General features: G+C 38.7%; 3 protein-coding genes across 7 annotated transcripts in view; 2 read left to right on the top strand and 1 right to left on the bottom strand.

Annotated features, from left to right (window-relative positions):
• LOC145492013 (uncharacterized) overlaps positions 1 to 8,357 on the top strand; it is a 43,037-nt gene extending 34,680 nt beyond the window's left edge. For all 4 annotated transcript variants that reach the window (XM_081471328.1, XM_081471327.1, XM_081471326.1 and 1 more), the window contains 4 exons: positions 54 to 131; positions 607 to 674; positions 3,667 to 3,777; positions 4,241 to 8,357. In XM_081471328.1, the coding sequence (XP_081327454.1) occupies positions 54 to 131; positions 607 to 674; positions 3,667 to 3,777; positions 4,241 to 7,075 (3,092 nt within the window). In that variant the 3' untranslated portion in view covers positions 7,076 to 8,357. The remainder of the gene's footprint in view (positions 1 to 53; positions 132 to 606; positions 675 to 3,666; positions 3,778 to 4,240) is intronic.
• Positions 8,352 to 16,149, bottom strand: LOC145492018 (tubulin-specific chaperone cofactor E-like protein). Of its 2 annotated transcripts, XM_081471333.1 has the most exons (5): positions 16,081 to 16,149; positions 15,701 to 15,915; positions 13,781 to 13,935; positions 12,816 to 13,015; positions 9,517 to 12,002 (listed from the first exon to the last, which is right to left on the bottom strand). In XM_081471333.1, exons 2-5 carry the CDS (start codon positions 15,831 to 15,833, stop codon positions 11,198 to 11,200), a joined length of 1,293 nt encoding a protein of 430 aa, XP_081327459.1. In that variant the 5' UTR covers positions 15,834 to 15,915; positions 16,081 to 16,149; the 3' UTR covers positions 9,517 to 11,197. The 2 variants fall into 2 exon arrangements, with proteins under 2 accessions (XP_081327460.1, XP_081327459.1); XM_081471334.1 differs by lacking the exon at positions 16,081 to 16,149 and having other exon boundaries at positions 8,352 to 12,002; positions 15,701 to 15,983.
• A 143-nt stretch (positions 16,150 to 16,292) lies between these two features.
• Positions 16,293 to 19,786, top strand: LOC145492027 (phosphatidylglycerophosphatase and protein-tyrosine phosphatase 1-like). The gene is made up of 4 exons (XM_081471343.1): positions 16,293 to 16,537; positions 17,110 to 17,190; positions 18,834 to 19,025; positions 19,573 to 19,786. Exons 1-4 carry the CDS (start codon positions 16,388 to 16,390, stop codon positions 19,708 to 19,710), a joined length of 561 nt encoding a protein of 186 aa, XP_081327469.1. The 5' UTR covers positions 16,293 to 16,387; the 3' UTR covers positions 19,711 to 19,786.
• The last annotated feature ends 2,404 nt before the right edge of the window (positions 19,787 to 22,190 follow it).

Below are 22,190 nucleotides of genomic sequence, written 5' to 3'. Positions count from 1 at the left end.
GGTACTGCTTCTCAATCTGTACATAAAATAATTGTTTCAATTATTTTAATCAGGGAATTTCCACGAGGCCCTGAATGATGCAACAGCTGCCGTCAAGTTGGAACGAACCTTGATGAAAGCCATAGAAATAGGTAAAATCCTTGACTCGATTGACTTATAACATGCTAAAGTTCAAAGCCATCGTATCGAACTCTGACGACTCAAAGTGCACGGATGTCATCCATCGGACAGCCGAGGATCGTAATTGTTCGATCAGTTCAATTTTCACAGCACAATGTCACCGTTCCCAGCAATGTCCAAAGATACTTCGTACATTTTTCCAGTAACCCGTCCCACATAAATCAGCAATTTAAACAAGGGATTATTCAGGAAACGTCGCTGAAATCAACCCAGTTTTGATTGAAGCACAGTAAGCCATTTTTCTCTACTGGATTCCACAATTCAGTGCCCAGCCTCCACCAAAATGTAGGTCGAAGGCTCTCTGTTAGGCATTATTTCTCTACGCACATTTGTGTAGCTGGGTTGTTAATGGTTAAATACAAGAATAAACCAGGCTTGAGTTGTTTTCACCTTTGTAATGCAGGTAATATTTTGGTATTTTTGAAGGAGCAAGTGCTTGTGAGCAGCTACAGTGTTATGAAGACGCCATACCGTGGTGTGAGAAGGGATTGGTAGTATCTTTTATAACATCATGCTTTTATGTTCTTTGCCAACTGTAATTAAAAAGGAGCTTTCATGTTACCTGTAGGAATTCTAGGTATTCCCTTGCGCTACTTACAAACGAACATTCCTTTCAGAAATGTATTTTAATCCCCAAAACGTAAGGAGGGCTTCCATCCTACCCCTTGTCCTTTGTACAGTCGTGGAGGAATGAGTGGTAACACCTAGGGGTAACTTGAACGAAATACTTTCGAGGAGATATGTGCCGCTTTATCCGACTTATAGAAAGGATCGTACGACTAAAACTTCATTGTTAACGATTGATAGTGTACCTAGGGAGAGTTGTAGCAGTTACTTGGGTTAAAAAAAAATCATCTTTTGTTTTACAAGCTTTTTTCGTATTATCCCCACATCCCTCGTGGTTTATTGCGCCGGTAAACCCATACAAAGAGTGCTCTATCACCGGCTTAAATATAATTTTGTGTACATGACACAGTCAGCTTTTTTGTTAGAGCTTTATACTTTTATCAGTAGAAAAATCCAAACAGCTCAACTGTTTAACCTACATAAGCTTACTGATTATTTGTATATGGAGGACTGCCAAATTGGACGAGGCCTTAGGCCGAGTCCAGTTTAGCAGTCTGAGGAATTTTTCTCATCCAATTATTTTCAAATTGGACAAGCAAGTAGTCCTATTACCTATTAAGTATATAGCATCCAAAAACAGATGAACAAGGAAAATATTTGACCCTCAAAAGCACAGTAAATTTGAAAATACCTAGGTTTTTGTGCTTCTTTGAGCGTTCTTGTTCTGATTATCCTCCTTCATCTCGAGTAAATCAGTAGCATCTATCTCTGGAAACCGCAGGGTTCTCCCTTATTTTCAGTACAACAGGTAAAAGAGCATTTTAAGCCGGTAAAACAATCATGGGTGAATCGCAGCCTTGTTTATTAGGTCTGCTCTGTACATTACATGGAATTCAAATCAATGTAGGTGATGTGCTTTCCAAGACAGGTGTTTCTTTCTCAAGTTGCAAAGCCACTTCATCGCCGATGTTGTCGTTTCCTAATAAAAACATTTTCTTTGAAAAGACCTCCATCTAATATGCATTACGGTTTACTAATTTTACACCTTTGGCTTTAGATGTCAAATGAAATCAAACAGCATTTTCATTTTTAAGTGTTTTATTCTTTGTCTGAATTCTCTTGCCTTAAAGTCACAGAAAAATAGGCCAAAGCGACATTCGGGGTATCCTCGCTGTGCTTACATGAAGTGTCACTACAAAATCAGCGGTCGTCTCTCAAAACCAAACGAAATCGTTTTCATTCACGTTCTGGAAGGGTTTCATTGTCAAGGATTCTCTCAAAATGTCGTCTGAAAATAGATTTTAAACACTTTTGACCTGAATGTGGAGCATTTCGTGACGAAGATAAAGTTTTCGATCAACACACGTGAATGTTGGTCGATTTAACAACACCAGTTTTCTAAAGCCGACAGTTAGGTAGGAAGCTCATGGAACTGTAACTGTTTCCATTCGTGACTTCTTGCCATTATGACGGAGAGAATTGAGAACAAAGCTCGTTGTCGGTTCATCGTGAAACTGAGCGTAAACAACTACCGATGCGCATGCGAAGAAATGACATCTGCCTTGATGGAATTGTGACAGAAAGCCCGCCAAAAATTCACGGATCTTGCCTCGAAGTTCGAAAGCCACAGATAGTACTTACAAACCATAGCCTGCGCAGTTTATCTTTTAATCTGTTTATTTATTCTTTACAAGAATAAAATACCGATTACGTCGGTGAAACAACTATGTTTTTTTTTCCTTTACCTGTTGAATTTTCAAGAATTCTAAGGGATTTTAGACGGTAGCGAGTGGTGCTACAGGCGGTAAATTTTACCAGTTACCGCCTGAAAAGGAGAACACTGGAACCCAGCTGAAGACTCCATTTGAAAGTTTGAAACGTCAAAAAGGTGGAGAAAAAAGGTCGGGAAATTCCGCCATTATCAAAACATAATAAAACTTAGCGAGCTACGCTGGCGTTTTCTGGCAGTGATAATAACTAAACCTGATTGGCCAATACTCGGTTCTTTTATTTATCTTGACATTTGATTGGTTGATGGAAAGTATCCAGATTTTTCTCAAATTGGACAGTTTGTTCAAAGCGAAACTAAACGTTTGAGCCAAAACTATCCAATTTATTTTAAATTTGGACAGTTTGCAGAAATTAATAAAAATGGACCTGTTGGCAAATTGGATTTTGACGCAGCTATATAATTAGTAAATTAATTAATTACTTTATGAGCAAATATCACAAGTTGGCTTAAAAGGTCTTTTGATAGGAAGTAAATTGGAGTTTGAAATCCAATTGTATATCCTCAGTTACTTGGCGCAAGAAATCACAAAACAACCAAGAGACTCAAGTGTATAATTATAACAAAAAGCGTAACGGTACTCTCTCGTATATTATTTATCCGCGCACTTAAAAAAAAATCGTTTATGCCTGGAGTCATATCGGGTTGGAACCTCCCCACCCCGCCCTTTCCTTAAATCAACAGAGCCACTGATGTTGTTAATGTTTCCCACCTTCGGCTCAACTTAGACGAGTTTACTACTGGAGTTTCCTGCGGTGAAAAAGATGACTTTTCTGTTATTTATTTTTACACACTGGCTGACATGAGAGGTCAACTCCCTTTATACTGTTACGTGCCAAATTCGCATACAAATTGCTTACAAACAATAATAGCCTTTGATCTCCATAATCGCTGGAATCTTCACGTATTCGCGAGGTTGTATAGCTTTCTGCACCTGTTAGGTTTGCTAGTTTACATTAATTTCTTCCCTACCTCATTGCTTATTTTCAATACATTTCATAGCAGTATATAGGTCAGTCTTTCGCAAACAATAAAGATAAGGCATTGAACGAAATTCAAAGGCCTTACTACAATATTTTTTAATGAGGTTCTCATGACAAAGTGATGTCATGTGCCTTAACGTTAAGCAGATTGACAAGACTAACAAGATATTGCTAGATTTACGGGCCAGGTGTGTTGTTGGTCAAAATAAATTACAAGAAGCAAGGGGCAACCCGAAGACTCACTCCGTGAAGGGTCAGGTAAGAAATGCTGGAGAAAGACATATTCTCGGCTTTGAAAGGGAAGATCAAATAATTGATATGTAATGTTCAAACAACCTCCTGTAATAAAGCATGAGCTAGAAGTTGTACTTCTACAACTCACTAGAAACACAGAGCTTGCACGAGCTGTTGACGTAATGATAACGCAAAGAACATTTGTATTTTGATACCTGAAATGACACGATTGATTTTCCTTGCTTTTTTCTCCCAGTATTTTCTTAAAGAAATAGAATCACTTTCTTCGTGTTTCCATCCAGTTTTACTATAAATCTATTTGTTTTTCACGAATGCCCCTCTGTTCTTAATTACGCTACTCGCTACGCTATTCTGTGAATAGGTAGTGAATAGCCTTGTATCGTGCCACCCTTAAGAAAAAGAAGAGTCTATTGATTGGTAGCACCCTTGAATTAATATCAGTATAATTATATTTCTGTGATTCTAGCATCTATTGGACTCAAAAGTAAGAGACAGGGCTAAAGAAGGAACGTTGTATGGTAATCTGGGCAACGCCTATCACATTCTGGGAGATTTCAAAAAAGCCATCGAGTATTATGAACGTCATCTAGAAATTGCCAAAGAAATGAGAGACAGGGCTGGAGAAGGAAAGTTGTGTGGCAATCTTGGCAACGCTTATGAAAGTCTGGGAGATTTTAAAAAAGCGATCAAGTACCATAAATGTCGTTTAGAAATTACCAAAGAAGAGGGAGACAGGGCCGGGGAAGGAGAGTCGTATGGTAATCTTGGCATCGCTTATCGAAATCTGGGAGATTTCAAAAGAGCTATCGAGTACCATGAACTAGATCTAAATATTGCCAAGGAAGTTGGAGACAGGGCTAGAGAAGGTGCGTCGTATGGCAATCTTGGCAACGCTTATGACAGTCTGGGAGATTTCAAAAAAGCTATAGAGTACCATAAACGTCATTTAAAAATTGCCAAAGAAGTTGGAGACAGGGCTGGAAAAGGCGCGTCGTATGGTAATCTTGGCAACGCTTATGACAGTCTGGGAGATTTCAAAAAAGCCATCAAGTACCATCAATGTGCGCTAAAAATTGCCAAAGAAGTGGGAGACAGGGCTGGAGAAGGAGCGTCGTATGGTAATCTTGGAAACGCTTATGACAGTCTCGGAGATTTCAAAAAAGCCATCGGGTACCAAGAACGTCATCTAAAAATTGCTAACGAAATGGGAGATAAGGCTGGAGAAGGAAAGGCGTATGCTAATCTTGGCAACGCTTATGACAGTCTGGGAGATTTCAAAAAAGCCATCGAGTACCATGAGCTAGATCTAAAAATTGCCAAAGAAGTGGGAGACAGGGCTGGAGAAGGAGCGTCGTATGCTAATCTTGGCAACGCCTATCATAGTCTGGGAGATTTCAAAAGAGCCATTAAGTACCATGAACTGGATCTACAAATTTCCAAAGAAGTAGGGGACAGGGCTGGAGAGGGAAAGTCGTATGCTAATCTTGGCAACGCCTATGACAGTCTGGAAGATTTCACAAAAGCCATCAAGTACCATGAACTGGATCTAAAAATTGCCAAAGAAGTGGGAGACAGGGCTGGAGAAGGAGCGTCGTATGCTAATCTTGGTAACGCTTATCAGAGTCTGGGAGATTTCAAAAAAGCCATCGAGTATCATGAACTGGATCTAAAAATTGCCAAAGAAGTGGGAGACAGGGCTGGGGAAGGAGCGTCGTATGCTAATCTTGGTAACGCCTATCACAGTCTGGGAGATTTCAAAAAAGCCATCGAGTATCATAAACTGGATCTAAAAATTGCCAAAGAAGTGGGAGACAGGGCTGGAGAAGGTGCCTCGTATTGCAATCTTGGTATTTGCTTTGAATCTCAAGGTTCTATAAATGAGGCTCTTGATTGCTATCGTTCTAGCGTGCGATTGTTCAATGATGTTAGGCAGCATCTGCAAGGTAAAGATGAGTGGACAATTAGCTACCGGGATGATAATGAAACGCCTTATACTAGATTATGGCGCCTAATGTTGAAACAAGGTGACGTATTTGAGGCTTTGTTTGCTGTTGAAGAAGGACGTGCACAAGCTCTGAGAGACCTTATGTATTCAAAGTACGAAACGAAAACACCATATACAGAGGAAAAAATTACTTGCGACACATTAAGTTGCCTTTCATCGAATACAGTCTTTATGGCAGTTCATGAAAGAGAACTAATTTTCTGGATTATTCACAATGGAGATGTTCAGTTAAGAAGAAAAGAAATCAGCGATAATAATTCGAGGATTGTTGCGACCAGTGTGTTGAAGTCCTTAATTAACACTACTCGTGAGGAAATTGGTGTCGGACGTGGTGTGGAATGCGAGGATCGATCGTTGGATAGGAAAATCGACAGCGACCTGTCAAAGAAGAGGGATCAAACCATATCCCAACGCACGCACTTTGATTCCAATGGTTTGAGAACATTGTATGACGTCATCTTTAGCCCCATCAAAGACTTGATTAATGGCAATGAAGTGATATTTGTTCCCGAAGGTCCATTGTGCTTGGCTCCTTATGCTGCATTCATGGATTCTAATTCAAAGTACTTGAGCGAGTATTTCAAAATCCGGGTCATTCCGTCATTGAATAGTTTGAAGTTGATCAAGGATTGTTCACCAGATTACCACAAAAAGTCTGGGGCGCTGCTCGTGGGTGATCCCTGCTTAGAGGAAGTCGGTTATCCGGGGTTAACGTCAGAAAAGCTACCATTTGCAAAGATAGAAGTAGAGATGATTGGGAAAATACTCAACACTGCTCCCCTCACTGGAAAAGAAGCAACAAAAGCTCAAGTGTTGGGAAGACTTTCCTCAGTTGCTTTGGTGCACATTGCAGCACATGGTAGAATGGAAACAGGAGAAATTGCTTTGGCACCAAACCCTACTCGAGCATCCCCGAAGCCTGGTAAGGAAGACTTCTTGCTAACAATGAGTGATGTGATGGGAGTTCAAATGCGAGCAAGACTGGTTGTGCTAAGTTGTTGCCATAGTGGTCGTGGTGAGATTAAGGCTGAGGGTGTGGTTGGCATTGCACGAGCCTTCTTGGGTGCCGGTGCTCGTTGTGTTCTTGTGTCTTTGTGGGCAATTGACGACAAAGCCACTCTGGAGTTCATGAAGAGTTTTTACCTTCACCTAGCGGAAGGAAGAAGTGCCAGTGAATCCCTGAACCGAGCCATGAAGTGTCTGAGAGAGTCTGAGAAATTTAGCGATGTCATGTACTGGGCTCCATTTGTACTCATCGGTGATGATGTTACCTTGGACTTGGCTAAAGGTAATTAGATGAACTTTAATACAGCTAAAGGTACTTAGGTTTTTATTAAATGTTGAGATAATAAAATTGGAAACTAAGTAATATGGAAGGTTCGACTCGGGTCAGATTTCTTTGTGTCGGATAAATAACAAAACTTTGGCGTTTCTTGAAAATCTGAGATCCCTGAATGAATTTACACGATACATAGCACGTGTTTGAAAAGTGCAAACTTGTGTTGGAAAAGGCTACTTTACTTACGCTTTACGTTTGTGGTCGCTATGGTGGTGATACTTTTACATTCATTGTGGTGCGGAACATCATAGCTAAATGGACAAATTGTTTCTTTCCTTTTACACTATAAAAGAACGTACTAACTTCAGAGCTTCAGAGAAAATCGATGAAGTGATCAAACGTGCGTTATCCTTGATGGTTGCTAACAGTGTTGTTTTGTCTTATCCGTTAGGTTGTTGAGTTCATCTATCAATACGGAAGAGGGCAACTCTTTCGATTTGTTATTATTATTGCAATGCTAAATACTATTAGGTTTTTTAGTGTAAATAGTGTACTGGCCAACAGTGAGTTTGTAGGAAAATGCTTTTTCTGCTGACTATAGAGCATCAAAGTCGTGTCGATGTGTATCCGTAAAAGCTTTTCGCAAACACAATTTTAGAAAAGAATTACAATTCAATTTAAACGTTTGTTTGGTACACCTTGGGATATGATTTAATAGGGCTGTGTTGAGTAACTTTGAAGTAATCAAAAATGAATAGTAAGTCCAGGCACTGCCTAACCATACCAGAAATAACATTTTTAGTAATTTCTGAAAATTACGAGGCAAAGTAGTTCCTTTCTGTAATAAGTTAATAGGTATTTTGTTAGAGAAGAGTAGCAAACGTTCTCGGAATTTAAGTGATAGGAAAATGCTTACATTGTTTTTTTTGGTTTATTAGGAATGAACGAGTCGCTAAGATAGATCAAACTGCTTCTTTTTGGGTTTACAATGTGTTCTGTTACGTATTATGTACACATTGTTTGAATTTCCAGAGATATCATTTTGAACTTCAGCGTTTTGTTTACATGCAATAAGTGTTAGTTCTAGTTCTAGTTCTATTTCAAAGATTGTAACAATAATATGATAATCAGAGAAAGGCAATGAAGTGAGTCTTGAGTGTCCATTGCATACTTCTTTGTGACGCTATTTGGCTAACATGAAATAATTTGCCGTTTGAAAGTGCTGAGGCTTCAAATAAATGACATTCAGGAATTCCCGCTTGACTTTTTTTTTTGACTTTTTTTTGGGGGGGGGGGAATCTTGGGGCAGAGTAGTATTTCCCTTTATAACACTCATTGATGACTTTACACAGTAATTCGAATCCTGTGGAGACCTTTAGCAGTTTCTATTGTTGACGTCACCGTTGTCCAGTTCTCGAAAGACAGTAGCAATCAATTTAATCGATTTCTGATCGATTTCCTCATTATCCTTGCGCGCGCTTGCCCAATATGAGCGCAGTGTTAACGACCGAAAAGATAAGTTTTAAATAGTGAAAACAAACTATTGTCGGTGCACTTTACAGAGAAAACTGGTAAACTACCAGAAACGTCCCGACCATCCCCACCCATGGATTTCACGGAGACTGGGGCCCATGACTTCACCCTAAATAAGATGTCGTTATTAGACTGTTTTCGATATATTAAAACTCAGCTTGGCAGTGAGGCTTAGAGGACACAAACAAAGGAAATTGAATGGCATGTTTATTCATTTCTTTTGTTTGTGTCCTCTAGGCCTCGCTATCAAGCTGAATTTTAATATGCCGAAAGTGACCTATTTAATGGACCTTGATTACATTCTTGTTTGCGACGTTGTTTGGCTGGCTTGCAGTAATTAATTTGCCGTTTGAAAGTGCAAAGATTTCAAATTATTGACATTCAGGAATTCCTGCCTTACTTGTTTTCCTAAGATCGTGGGACACAACATCTTTGTTTATAATCCATCAGATATTTCGACCGCACGTGACTGGTCTAAACGCGTCACGTGACTGAATATGCCCCGCCTAAAGCCGGGGAATATCCGAGTGATATTCCTCAAATTTCAATATAACGCGTGTTGCGAGAAATATTTGAAGGATAACAGACAAAAGAGCGTCCACTTAACTTCCAGAATATGCTCAGATATTTGTCCTTGGACATTACCCGTTCCTTGAAGCTCTGCACTTTGCAGAATGGATAATGTCTGCGGACAAATATCCGAGCTTATAATCCATCAAATGTTTTCGCTCGCGCGCGATGAATGGTTTAAACACGTCACGTGACCGAATATTCCCCAGCTGAAACTGGGGAATATCCGAGAATATATACTCTTTAATTTTCAAACGTGTGCGTGTTGCGAAAAATATTTGAAGGATAATAAACACACAATAGCCTCCATTTCGCGGACAAATACTCTCGGATATTTGTCCTTGGACATTATCTGTTCTCTTCTCGGAAGAGGATAACGTCCCCGGACAAATATCCTTGCATATTTTCGAGCCAAATAGAGGCTATTGTTATATATGTTCCCACCAAACGCAGACTATTGTTAACTTTTAACACTCATTGATGACTTTACTCCATACTTTCAAGCCTGTATATCAAAGATAGCAACAATTAATTTCATCGATCCACGTTATCCTCGCGCGCGCGAGCACTCGCTAATCATACAAAAAGTCAAGTCTTCAATATTGAAAGTGAACGGTTATTGTCGGTACACTTTACAGAGAAAACTGGTCAACTACCAGTGGCTTCTCGGCCATCCCCTCCCATGGATTTAACGGTGACTGGTACCCATGACCTCTGCCATAATTGCATGGTCGTAAGTATATAAACGCTTCTCTTTCTCGGTGACCGGAAAGCAACGTCACTAAACACTTGACGCCATGACCCTGAAGTCTTTTCAGACAGCATTAATTAACCAGATAATGTGCTTGGGATTTTTATGAGGTAAGACGGCAGGCCGAATCAACTTTGGCCTCATAGAAATCAAGTGCAAAGAACCTAATTGTTAATTATTAGAATTCTCTTCGTTCACTGTACAACTGATTGGCTGAGCTATCGCAGACTATCATCCATTAGTGTGCTATGGCTTGGGGTTGTATTGGAATGGGGACGGTTTCTCGTTTCTCCAAAGTTCTCCAGTCATTACACTCTAGTGGCTGATAGGATACGACAGCTCAACCAATCAGATTGCAGCTTTTAAATCAGTCTACAAAGTCGCCTTAGGAGGCTGGAAACAGTTTCCAGCACTTTTCTAACAGCCATACGTTGAAGGATGAATACTACCTCTGTTTAACAACTGATGCTACACAATAATGGTATCACACAAATGCACGATTGTTTGGTAAACAAGTTGCAGTCATCCTTTTTATAGGAAGGGTTACCATAGCAACAGTGCAACTTGTTAAAACACCCTTAAATTTAGCTTTAAACATATATAACTCAAAAACGAGCTTAGTGATCTCACTTTCATTATCGAATTGCAAAAAGCATGATAAGATGTAACTTTTTACAAAGTTTAAACCCTCCTGTGTTACCTTCAATATATATTTCCAGTGTCTAAAGGCCAACCATAACTCCTAAACATATTATTATTTACGTCCCAAGGTTTTTATATCAAACCTTTGGATACCAACCTTGAAACTATTTTCCATATAACAAACGAAAACAAATCCTCAAAGTGAAGAAATTGTGAAAAGCTTATTGGGAAGGAGCATGTACATGTATAAGAATGTGGATAGAAAAAGTCTTTGAATATAATGAACAGCTAACGGTCAACGCGGGCAAGTGAATGAGAGAGTTAAGGTTAAAGAAAATGGTTACCCCTGTCTCGTTCGCTCACTCCAAGCTCACTTTACTACTGATACAAAAGATCTGTATCTGTCGGCAGGGCTACAATACAGCTCGTGGAACGGACATTTAACAGGTAAAGATATCTTAATGTTCACCTGGATTTCTAAATTTTGAGCAAACTGATCAAGAGTGAACTTCATTGAAAACTGTTGTTTTGTTATTTCTACAACGCATGCCTCAAACACAATTAGTTTTAATCCTCCGAACTGTAAAAAACGTCCATAAAGAAAAATCACTATTAATTAATCTTGAAACAGTGCTCTGCTAAGTCAGCGGCTCCACACATGTATTTCATCTCCATCTTTCATGTTGTACGTATACAGCTTTTTGGGGCCATACTTCATTTCGTCAAGACCAAAGGAAAACTCAACATCGCGGTAAAGTACCTTGAATCCGGGAGGTGGTAGCCCTACAATCTCACTTAAATATTTTTTCAAGCTCGTTGTACTCTGCATAAGGTTTATTTCTCTCTTAAAAAGAGGTTCATCATCAAATACAAACGAGATCAAGGCAGATTCTTTAGCTTTAAGGTTGACCTCAGCCAGTCGGTCTAACACACCATGAGCATCTACCAGCTCAAGATACCTTGAAGGAGGACTTTCATCATCCATGTGATGACGAATGAAAAATCGTTCAGCGTCTTCCCGTTCTTCGTCTGTCACGCCGGTCTTGTTAAGCTTTTGAATGTTAGGGAGCCTTGCAATAAGAAGCTGGCGCTTGTGTTGATCTAAGTACTGCTCTAGCAGGGGTATCCCCATGACACTGACATCTGTCAATCCTGGGAAGCATTTCAGCGCATCAATGGCTTCCCACGAGTCAAGCAGTGTATCATTTAGGTTCAGCACCTTCAGGTTGGGAAACTGTTGTGCAATCTCCGTGGCAGTAATATTTTCCAGAGGGCACTCTGACATACGCAGCTCTACCAAGCCTGGCAACAAAAATCCCACCTTTCCAATCTCGTTCCATTGTGTGATGACATGTTTGTTGATTGACAAGCTTCTGACGTTTGGATATTGCTCTGGTGTATCTGGAATGCTTTCGTAGCCATTAAGACTCAGGTAAAGCTCTTGTACTCTAAAGTTTAAAGATGAAAAACAAAAACTTTAAACCTGCATGTATTCCATGCAAATGAGCTTGTGTGCTCTGGCATCAACATAGGCAAACAACCTGTCCAAAGGGCTAATTATGTGGCTGTATTCCTAGAGCTTGGGTGGCAAAAGGCCACCAGGAGTAATTGCTACTTGCCTGTATTGTTAGCAGGTCCACCATAGGCGCTCCCTCCCCCTAACCCCGCATGCATTGCCTGGTTGTGGTAACAGTCTGACAAAATCAGGTAACACAAAGCAACTAGGAGTAATTATTAATTGTCTATATGTATTGTAAGCAATTCTACAATGGGCCACCCCCAAACCCCTGCACATTGCCAGGTTGTGGTAACAGTTTGACAATATCAGATACTTTACCCCTGGGTAGACTATGAGTAGCCCCACTTTCCACTAGTGCAAAATCTGGGGTTGATAGATGCACTTCTCACCCCTCAAGCTTTGGCACTGCCATTTCTTTCTGCACTTTTTTCACGTCACTCTCAATTGACTAGGGAAAAGAAGGACTATTCATAGCCTAACCCCTGGGTTAATTAAGAGAGACCCCATGTCTAAGAATATGACACAAAGACCCCAACCAGGGCTACTGCATGACCAAAATCTCAATCCTTCCCCATCTTCTTCTCAGACTACTTGTAGTCAATCTTTTCCTTTGGGGCCTGATGAGCACCTTAAAGCACCTTAAAGGCATGGTTCCCACTGTAGCGAACTTGGAAAAGTTAGCACCTTATCACTGGTATATTTATAAAATATTTAAAGCTAATGGTTTAATGCTAAGACCTACCCAGTGAGGCAATTCAACAGAGAATAAACTGTCTCCAGTGGTACAGCAGTGTTGTTTAGGATGAGTTTTTTAATAGAAGGTAAAGAATCCTTGCACTGGTCTGCCATAAATGGAGTAAAGTCGTCAATCCTTTGCCACAAGTAATTTTCACTCAGGTTCAAAAACTCCAACTTCTGTAGTTGACTAATTATTTGAAATACCTAAATGGCCAACGAAAAGAAAGGAAAGAAACACAGCCATTAACCAGCCATTTATTCCTCCATTGACACCATTAAGTAAAAGGGTTTCTACAGCATGTAAAAGATCGAATGTTTGAGGTTAATAACTTGTTTATTAATAATATATTATGGCTTTCTGCTTTGTTTTGCAAGCCTGTACGGGAGAATAACGCCCTGGAATTAGCCAATCAGAACATGCGTTAATCAGTTACAAACACAAGCCATATAATAATACATTAATAATAATTATCATAAATAGAGGATATTACACGTTGGCGAGAAGATATGAATTTTATGTTCGAGTGGCAAGAACAATATGTTCTTGCCACGAGAACATAAAATTCATATCTTCTCGCCAACGTGTAATGTTCTTTTTATTATATGGAGAAACCAATTCAACAAAAGCAAAAGGCGGGAATCGTGACGTCATTGAACGATACGACACTCACAAAGGTGACATACGGAAAATACGCCACTCGGGACCCAGATGAAGTGATGTATGGAATCTATGAGTGGTTTAGTTCCCAGCAAAACACTCTTCTCCATATAATAATAGTAATTATTGTGTCTAATATTATGATTATGCGACTGAGAAAAATACTTCATTGTAATTAGCTGAGAGCAGGCTAATTTGTATGATATTGCCTAATATACTTATTTTTGATATTGAAGAATAATATAAATTATTATCAATAAATTATGTATCCTAACAAATTTTGTTCTGTTCAGCTAGCATTTATTTCTAACCTCTTGAAAATCAGAAAGATCATTCTTTGCCAGATCCAACTCTACAACATTTGGACAAATTGATGCAATCTCTCCAACAGGACCTGCACAGTTGATTCCACGCCCATCAAGAGTGATGATTTGTTTTTGGAAGTGGTCTGACTGACCAAAAGAGGCTGAAAATGATGCATAAATTATTCAATTAACAATGTAGATAAATAGATTTTTTAAAGGCATAATACATATACATGTACATGTAGCTGATGCCATCTTACAGACAGCGCTTCTGAAATTTCACGCGATCGCGGAGCCACAAATTGTGGGCAAATCTGAAAAATCTCTAATGTTGCAAAAAACTGGGTAGTAGCCATAATGTAAAAAGCTTTGCCATTGGTTCATTCTTCCAGCACATTGTTGTTCAAAGAGCAAATGATGATCTCTGTTATAAAGAACATCTTGGCCAAACAAATAGCAAGAGTGTACAATAGTTCACCCAAGTTGCTGAAATTTTCCTCAAAAATTACCAGTTTTAGAAATGCAACATTTGTAAGTAATGAAGTCAGTGTTTCTGTTGCTGATGTTATATTGCATAGGCTAATGCTCATCATTTTCCCCTAAAAATGGCAAAATTGCCATCTTTTTTCGTTAAAACCGTTCGTCAAGTTGGTGCAAAACTGATCACTTTCCTGCAAACTTTGCCCAGAAAAATTCCCACAAATTATCGGCCATTTTTACCAATCCAGTTTTGGTGATATTTGCCTTCAAAATTCCTGTGAAATTCTCGTGAAATCCACCAGTTTTTTTTTGCAAATTTGTTTCTGAAAATCCCGTGAAATTAGACTTTTTTCCCGCAACCTATCAGAAGCCTTGCACAAAACACTAATGAATGATAAAAGCAGGGGAAAGCAGGTCGACATGTCGACTAGCTGGAATAAAGCCCTCCATTCTCCCAAAATGAAAAGTATTGTCTTTTCCCAAAATAAAAATACCCTCTGTTTTAACCAATCATACAATGCAATTCAGCAATATTTTGCATGTATGCTATTTCATAAGTTTGTTGGAAAGTTGTGAAAATATAATTGTCTGAATTTTAAAGTGTGGGATGGCATCAGTGTAACCATGTAAACATGAAAAAAAAAAATAATAAAAAAAATAATAATACTAAGAAGAAATTAAAAAAGTCAACATATAAAAAATCTCTGGCCTCCAAGGCAAGCACTTGGTTTAAATTAGTGAAGTTTTGCTATAAATTTTAAAATGCTTTTTAAAAAATTCATATTTATACAAATTGTTGAATTTAAAACTGGGGGTCAACACTGATATGTACACATTCTTATGTCCTTTTGTTTTAAAAACTTGGACCTTGAACATAGCTATGCTCCTTGATTGGTCAGATTCCACTGTTTACAACATGTACATGAAGCTTTGTAAACAAACATGCTATTTCTAATTAACAAGCAATCCCAAGGAGCAGATCAGAATAGCATTAAAGATACAAAGCTACGTGATTCCTTGACAAATGTTTTTACATAACGATAAGGTTATTTTGATAATAATAAGTCTTCGATGTATACAAGAAAAGCTTACTTATTTTTGGCATAATTATGATTTCGGACTTCATGGTTACATATAGCATAATATTAAAAAAACAAATGTGCAACGTTTAAAGTTTTACCGCTGATTGTCATTTGGGGCAATGGTATAAAGAGAATATTCAAGAACCGCGTTTCTGTAACCAGCACAAATAAGTTGTTAAGAACACAAAATAAGGCTATAAATAATTTTAAGCTTAAATATATACAAAACAACTCTCACAATTTTTGTATACGCTTCGTTTACGAAAAAATTCCTCTGATTAAGCTTAAGCAAATGTTCGATATCAATGCAGCCAGAGGCCAGAAATACGTTAAACTTAAAGATTCACGTGCTCTTTAAACGTACCTTTGTGCCTTGGAGATCCCGTAAAATGTATAAAGCACAGGTCTTCATCGCTCTCCTCGTCATCAAAACTGTATTTACTTAACAGAGCGTCTTTGAAAGAAAGCCTTCCTTTCTTCGCTTCTGAATCCACCATGGTCACATCAAACGCATCGAAAGGACTCGTTCACACGTGTAGAAGTTTGTATATTCCTATAAACTACTTGATCCGCAAAATTCTGCAGGAAAAATGAACAATTTTTGCTGATCTTTCAGAAAAATGGTTCTGTGATGCGTGTCACGCAATGATGCGAAGAAATGAACTAGTCACGCGACTAAAACGTAGGAAAACTTAATTAGCCGCAAGCTTACAGTTACAAGTTGCTTTCGTTATAAATCCTTACCTATTTGGGATATTCAATGGGTAAATTTCCGCCAATATTTCTTCAGAAAAAGACTCGGCGAATATCTCTTTGTTTTTGTTTATGAATGACCGCAAAGGATCAAGGAATCTGGACGAGTGGAATCTGGACCCAATTACGTCATGGATTGCGAAACGAAACTGGTTCCCAGGTCATTCCCAAATTGTTTTCCTTAATTCTTTATTTCCTGACAGTCTTGTGAGGTTGTTTCTCTTCGTGTTTCCTTAAGATGTGACCCATTGGAAGCACCTTGGTTGCGGAAAAGAAACAGAGAGAAACCAGCGCGATTATGTTTAGCTCTTGGATTTTCGCGAGAGTTGCATTTTACCCATCTTTGCTATGGGGAATAGTCACCGAGAGTGCTACCAAAAGATGGTACGACCGTGTAGACACTAACGTTATTTTGGGGGCATTACCGTTTAAGAGTCAAACTAAAGAAGTAAGTGCACCTTTTAGCCCAGTAAGCTTACTGAGCTAGAACTTAGCTAAGTAATCCTTCAGGTAAGCTTTCCGAAAATAGCCTAAAGGAAATCTGTCTAGTCATTAAAAGTAACCACCTGTGAAGGCAGTCCAGCTATGAGAGGTCAGATGTTACCTACAAGGGATGTGGCCCACAAGTTAAGGGATGTCTGCCTATTGTAGGTATCCATCAATGGGAGTGTCCACCTTTGGGGTAGGAAGGTGTCTGCCCACAGGCAATGTCTGCCTATGGGAGGTATCTGTCTACAGGAGTTGTCCACCTTAAGGAGGTGTTCCCCCGAGTCCCCTGTAGGAGGCCTCTGCTTATTAGCCTGGGTGGCAGGCATTCAAAGGGGGAGGAGAGTGGAAAACTAGAAGTGCGAAGTGCGAGCAACGGTCTTTGCACTTCTATTTCCCCCCTTTCCCTCTCCTTTTAGCACATGCCACGTAGGTTATCTGCCTATGGGAAGTGTCTTTGCACAAGAGGACTCCATTACTGGAGTTTAGAGAGTTCACTGCCTAACAGGTTCTACTTTTGTACATTTTTCTTAGCTTGTGGAAAATGAAAATGTCCGAGGAGTGGTAACCATGAATGAAGACTACGAGACAAGATATTTTGCTAACAGCAAAGAGGTAAACACATGTTTAATATGCACTTCAATAAAATTATGCTACATCTGTTCTCAATGGTTGTTAATGGTTTGCCAGACTTCAAATGATTCATTTGATGACAACTCAGGCAACCTTTGATGCCTAGTTAGATTATGTTACCAAAGAATTCTAAAAGTAATGGTCTCCGTTACTTTTGGATTTAGCAGTCCAAAGTGGCTGCTACTTTTGGGTAGCCGTTACTTTAGGATGGTTAAGAAACGTTAATAAGAACATATACAGTAACAGTCTTTTCAGACAAAGCGGATGTGTAACACAGGAATTTAAAAGTTCTGTGTGTACACATGCATGTTTCTAGGTGGGTGTTCTTTAATTATCCAGTGTCAATTCACGTAACAAGCTCTTCCATTGAGCTGTGCTTTCTTACTTCCTAGTCAGGCTGCTCCATCCACATTACACCTGAGAACAGAGCTTGATTCTATTTTAGTGACTTCTTCAAAGGGCTGCTACTTTTGGCTGGGCTGTTACTTTCAGGGGAATGTTACTCTTTGGGTTCAATAGGAAGGTAAAAAAAATCCATGTCACTTTCGGGGAACCGTTATCTATTTATTTATTTACTTATTTATTTATTTACTTATTTAATATTTATTTATTTATTTTATTTTATTTTATTTTTTAAGGGGAGGGTGGTTACTTTCAGAATTCTATGGTATGTCATTACATTTTTATGCTCCGATGCAACCACTGGTAGCAGGTACTTATGTCAACATCAAGTATTATAATTGATAAAATATTTTTGCTCAGATACGATTGGTTTAAATGTGTCATGTGACTGAATATTCCCCACCTAAAACTGGGGAATATCTGGGAGTGGTATTCCCTGATTTTCAAACATGCGTGTGTTGCAAAAAATATTTGAAGGATAATAAACACAATAGCCTCCATTTGGGTAAAAATATGCTAAGATATTTGTCCTTAGACACTATCTGTTCCTTGCAGCTCACAGTTTTCCTTGAGCTATGCTCTTGGAAAACTGTTGGCTTCTCTGAACAGATAATGTACGCAGACAAATATCCAAGCATATTTCCATGCCAAATGGAGGTTATTATTTATATAACAAAGTCATCTCTGTGGACACAGCAACCATACAATGAATCTAGTTTATGATTTCAATATACTCTTGAGTGATGGGTAATTCAGTGGTAACAAAATCAGGGACCTACAGTGCACGTGTACATCTGGGTTATTTTTAGGCATATATTTGCACTTCGAAGAAATTTGACAACATTTGCTGTAATTTGAGTACATGACATCTTGGGGCTTAATCACAAGGCTGCATCTGATAGCTCCTGAAAAAGGAGACTTATTTTTTTGGCAAGGCCTATATGTTCATTTATTTCATAATCTCTATTTAAACATGGTTTAAAAATTCATCAGCTTAAAAACCTAATATATTTAATTCCTAATGTCTATTATAATGGGAATGATAAAATAAAAAAGCTGCTTTCCATGAATACCATGCCTTAGACGTCTCCTTTGAGTAGGTGTTTAAATTGCCTCAGGGACTATTTTTGGGATGGAGGGAGGTGCTTACCAGTATATATCAGAATTTTATGGTTGCATACAACATTGCAGTTTTGTTGTTGTTGTTGTTGTTTACCGAACAGGAATGGGCAGAGTGGGGTGTTGTGCTATTGCAGCTGGCTACAATCGATTTTAACAACGCACCATCTCAGGAGATGCTCCAGAGGGGAGTGGGGTTCATTGAAAAGATGAATAGGAATGAAAACAGTGTTTATGTTCATTGCAAGGCAGGAAGAGGACGAAGCACAACACTAGTGGCTTGTTATCTGATGAAGGTAGAGTCAAGAACAAATGAGTTATAATTATTACTTGATGAGAATGCTTGGACATCATAGTGGCCAGTATACGCATATTCAATTGTTGTTCTTAATGAATAAATAATTCTCTTCTTTTGGTAATTGAGTTCTCTCAATAGCATGGCAGCCTTGAAAACACTTGGGCCACTGTCTTGCATAGTTCCTTTGCCTTTTTCTTACATCACAATCAATCCATTTCGGGTTATTCTGTTTCCAAAATGCATGCACCTCCCCTCTTTGCATCTTATCATATATTAAGCAGACTTTTTTTTTTACCCATACCTTTATCCCTCTTCTATCATCCCGGCATAGTTCTATCATCCCGGCAAGACTGTTGAAGATCCTGGAGGGTCCTTACAAACATCTTTGCAAGATCTTACAAAATTCTAAGGGTGGGAGTAGGACCTTAAAGACATTGTAAGCTCTGTTAAGGTTTTTCACCAGAGAATTACAATCATGTCATTCCATGGGTGAGTACGGATATTTTCTGGAACTGTTTCAATGTTTTGTTTGATTTACCCTACAGGCCAAGAGATTAACACCAGAGGGAGCATATCAGTACATCAAAAGTAAACGACCTCATATCCTTCTTGCTCCTCGGCAGTGGGAAGCCATTAAAGTGTTTCATAAGAATCTGTCACAAGATGAACATGATGAAACATGATTCATAAAATGTTCAACAAGTTACTGAATTAATATATTTTTGTAAAATTGTATAACATCAAACCAACAGTTGTGCTTGTTACATTAGTTTACACTTTATTAAATGTTAGCTTATTTATTGTTACATATAGAACTATACTTTATGAAATATAACATTTATTAATACCTATTGCTACTTTCGGCAGGTGTTTTGCTGCTGTGGGATATTTTGCAATGGAAAAAGTAATGTTGTGTGTTAGAAAATATACCCCCCCCCCCCGATGGAAGGTTTTATAATTTTAACTCCCTACCCCTCCCCCTCCCCCAAAGTTCCAGTTTAGCTTCATACTTTTCCTTAAAAATGTTGACTTCTGACAGCTCCCTCCCCCTCGGATTTTCCGTTAACCTTCCCTGGTTATGAGTATGGATATTTTCTGGAACTGTACATCAATAAGTGTAATTGTATGTAGACCAACACATGTACAACATGAACAAAATGAATGTTTGTGTGAAGATGGTACAGAATTACTGCAGTAGACTTTTTTGGTGTAAAGTCTGAAAGACGGAAAACTATTTAGGTTAGTACTTCAAGTAACCAAAAAAAAATATGCTAGTTCCTGATCAAAAATAAGTGCAGTTTCAGATGTCAATATTTTTGTCAGTTGAACTCAATATGAAAGCACACACATTGTACTTAAGTACCATAATAGAAATGTTCTATTTGATTAATTGTGAGTCCAGGAAACTAGCGCCGTCTCGCAAGGTATCAACAAGTCTTAGTTTGTTGGAGACTTGCCAACCATAAACACAGGAAAATACTGGACTTTGGAGATATCTCTTCGGAAATCTTCGGAAGGTGTTCGGAAATCTTCGGAAAATCGTCAAAAACGTTATTTAGTATGATTTTAGTATCTGTGTAATAAACAAAACAATACTTGGTTGCTTGTAGATATGGAATTTCTCTTCTCGTGTTCTACTTTATATCTCCAGACCTCCTAAAAGTTAGCGCCTCTGGCACTCGCTTGTAAGCCCCCAGTTCAAAATACGCTCCGCCATCCCTGATGTCATGTTTGGAACTTCCTGGGCAAAATTACAGCTTGTGTTCTTCATAAGCAATGCATACCTTCAGTTGGACAAGCTTAAAGACTTTCTCCAAGCTTCCACTTCCTCGTCTTCGAGCATCTTCTTGCCTCAAGAGTTCCAACTCGCCTTCGGAAGAACGTTACGTCTTCACAGATCAACGGAAAACATGGTTTGACGCAGATTCCACAATTTGACATGAATATGGATTAGAAACTCAATCCAATCGCTGACAAATACGCCAAATTATTGACCGATTTTGTTTGCACGCTTTTTTAGTCAGCGAATCAAGAACCACGAGAAAAGAAAGGCTATATTTTCTTTTGTTTATTTGTTATTCCCTGATGTTCATATTTACGATGGCAAAAAAATAGAAGTTCACGTGGAAATCCATCTTGGCTAAAAGTAGGTTTGGCAAAGAAGTAAAGGAAAAGGTGTGATTAGATTTTTATGAAAGTGTTGTTGCGATAACAGTTAAATGATGCTCCATATTTTTCGGGTAAAAAAAGACAGTGTCATTTTTGCTTCAAATAAGTAGGTCTGAAGCTTACACCTGATCTCTCGGAGAACTTAAAATTTCATTGAATTTATTAATTCACTTAACGGAACGGCGAAAAAATTGAAATATCACGCATAGTATGAAAAGGAGACGTTCTAACTGTATTCCCCGAAACACAAGAAAGATAACTGATTCCGATAACTGTTATGTGAAACCATTGCAAGATAAAGAAATTAAGGTCTCGTACGACATTACGCCAGAGAAGTTTGAAAACGCAGCTTTATTTCTACAGTTTCGCCTACCGTCCACACTAATCCGTCACGAAAACAGGGTTTTTCGAAAACGCTCTTCAAACCGGAGGAATTTAAAAACGCGGGCTTTGTGTTTTAGTGTGGCTGGAAAACATTTTGAAAACGTTGGAGCTTTACGAAAACGATGACGTCACAAAAGTCGTGATTTTCCTGGTTGAGTGTTTTTTTTTTCAAACACAAATCCAAAAATTAAATGACCGGTGATTGTTGTGTTTTCAAATTTCTCCGGCGTAGTGTGGACGGAAAACATTTGAGTTTTCAGCATGAAAACACCGTGATCAGATTTCTCCATCGCATGTGGACGAGGTCTCAACTGGAACAGACGGTTTTCGTATTCTCGGCATTGGACTGCAGCTAGCTTGCAAACCGAGGCTAATGCGGGGAATATTTTCAAAGGCAAATGATATTAATCTCTTTTTAATAATATTTTCCCGCGTGAGCCTCCAGTGCGAGCAAGGTCCAGCCTAATACCCAGAATACGAAAATGGTCAGTTCACTTCAAACAGTGTTAAAACCAAGTGCTAATGGCTTCCGCGTACGCTTAGAAGCGACAAAACACCCGCACACAAACAAACCGGCAAGAAACAAAAAAAACAAAACAAAACAGAACTA

Source organism: Orbicella franksi, chromosome 7 (assembly GCF_964199315.1).
Source record: "Orbicella franksi chromosome 7, jaOrbFran1.1, whole genome shotgun sequence".
NCBI classification, from domain to species: domain Eukaryota; kingdom Metazoa; phylum Cnidaria; class Anthozoa; order Scleractinia; family Merulinidae; genus Orbicella; species Orbicella franksi.
This window is presented reverse-complemented; position numbering and strand designations above follow the sequence as displayed.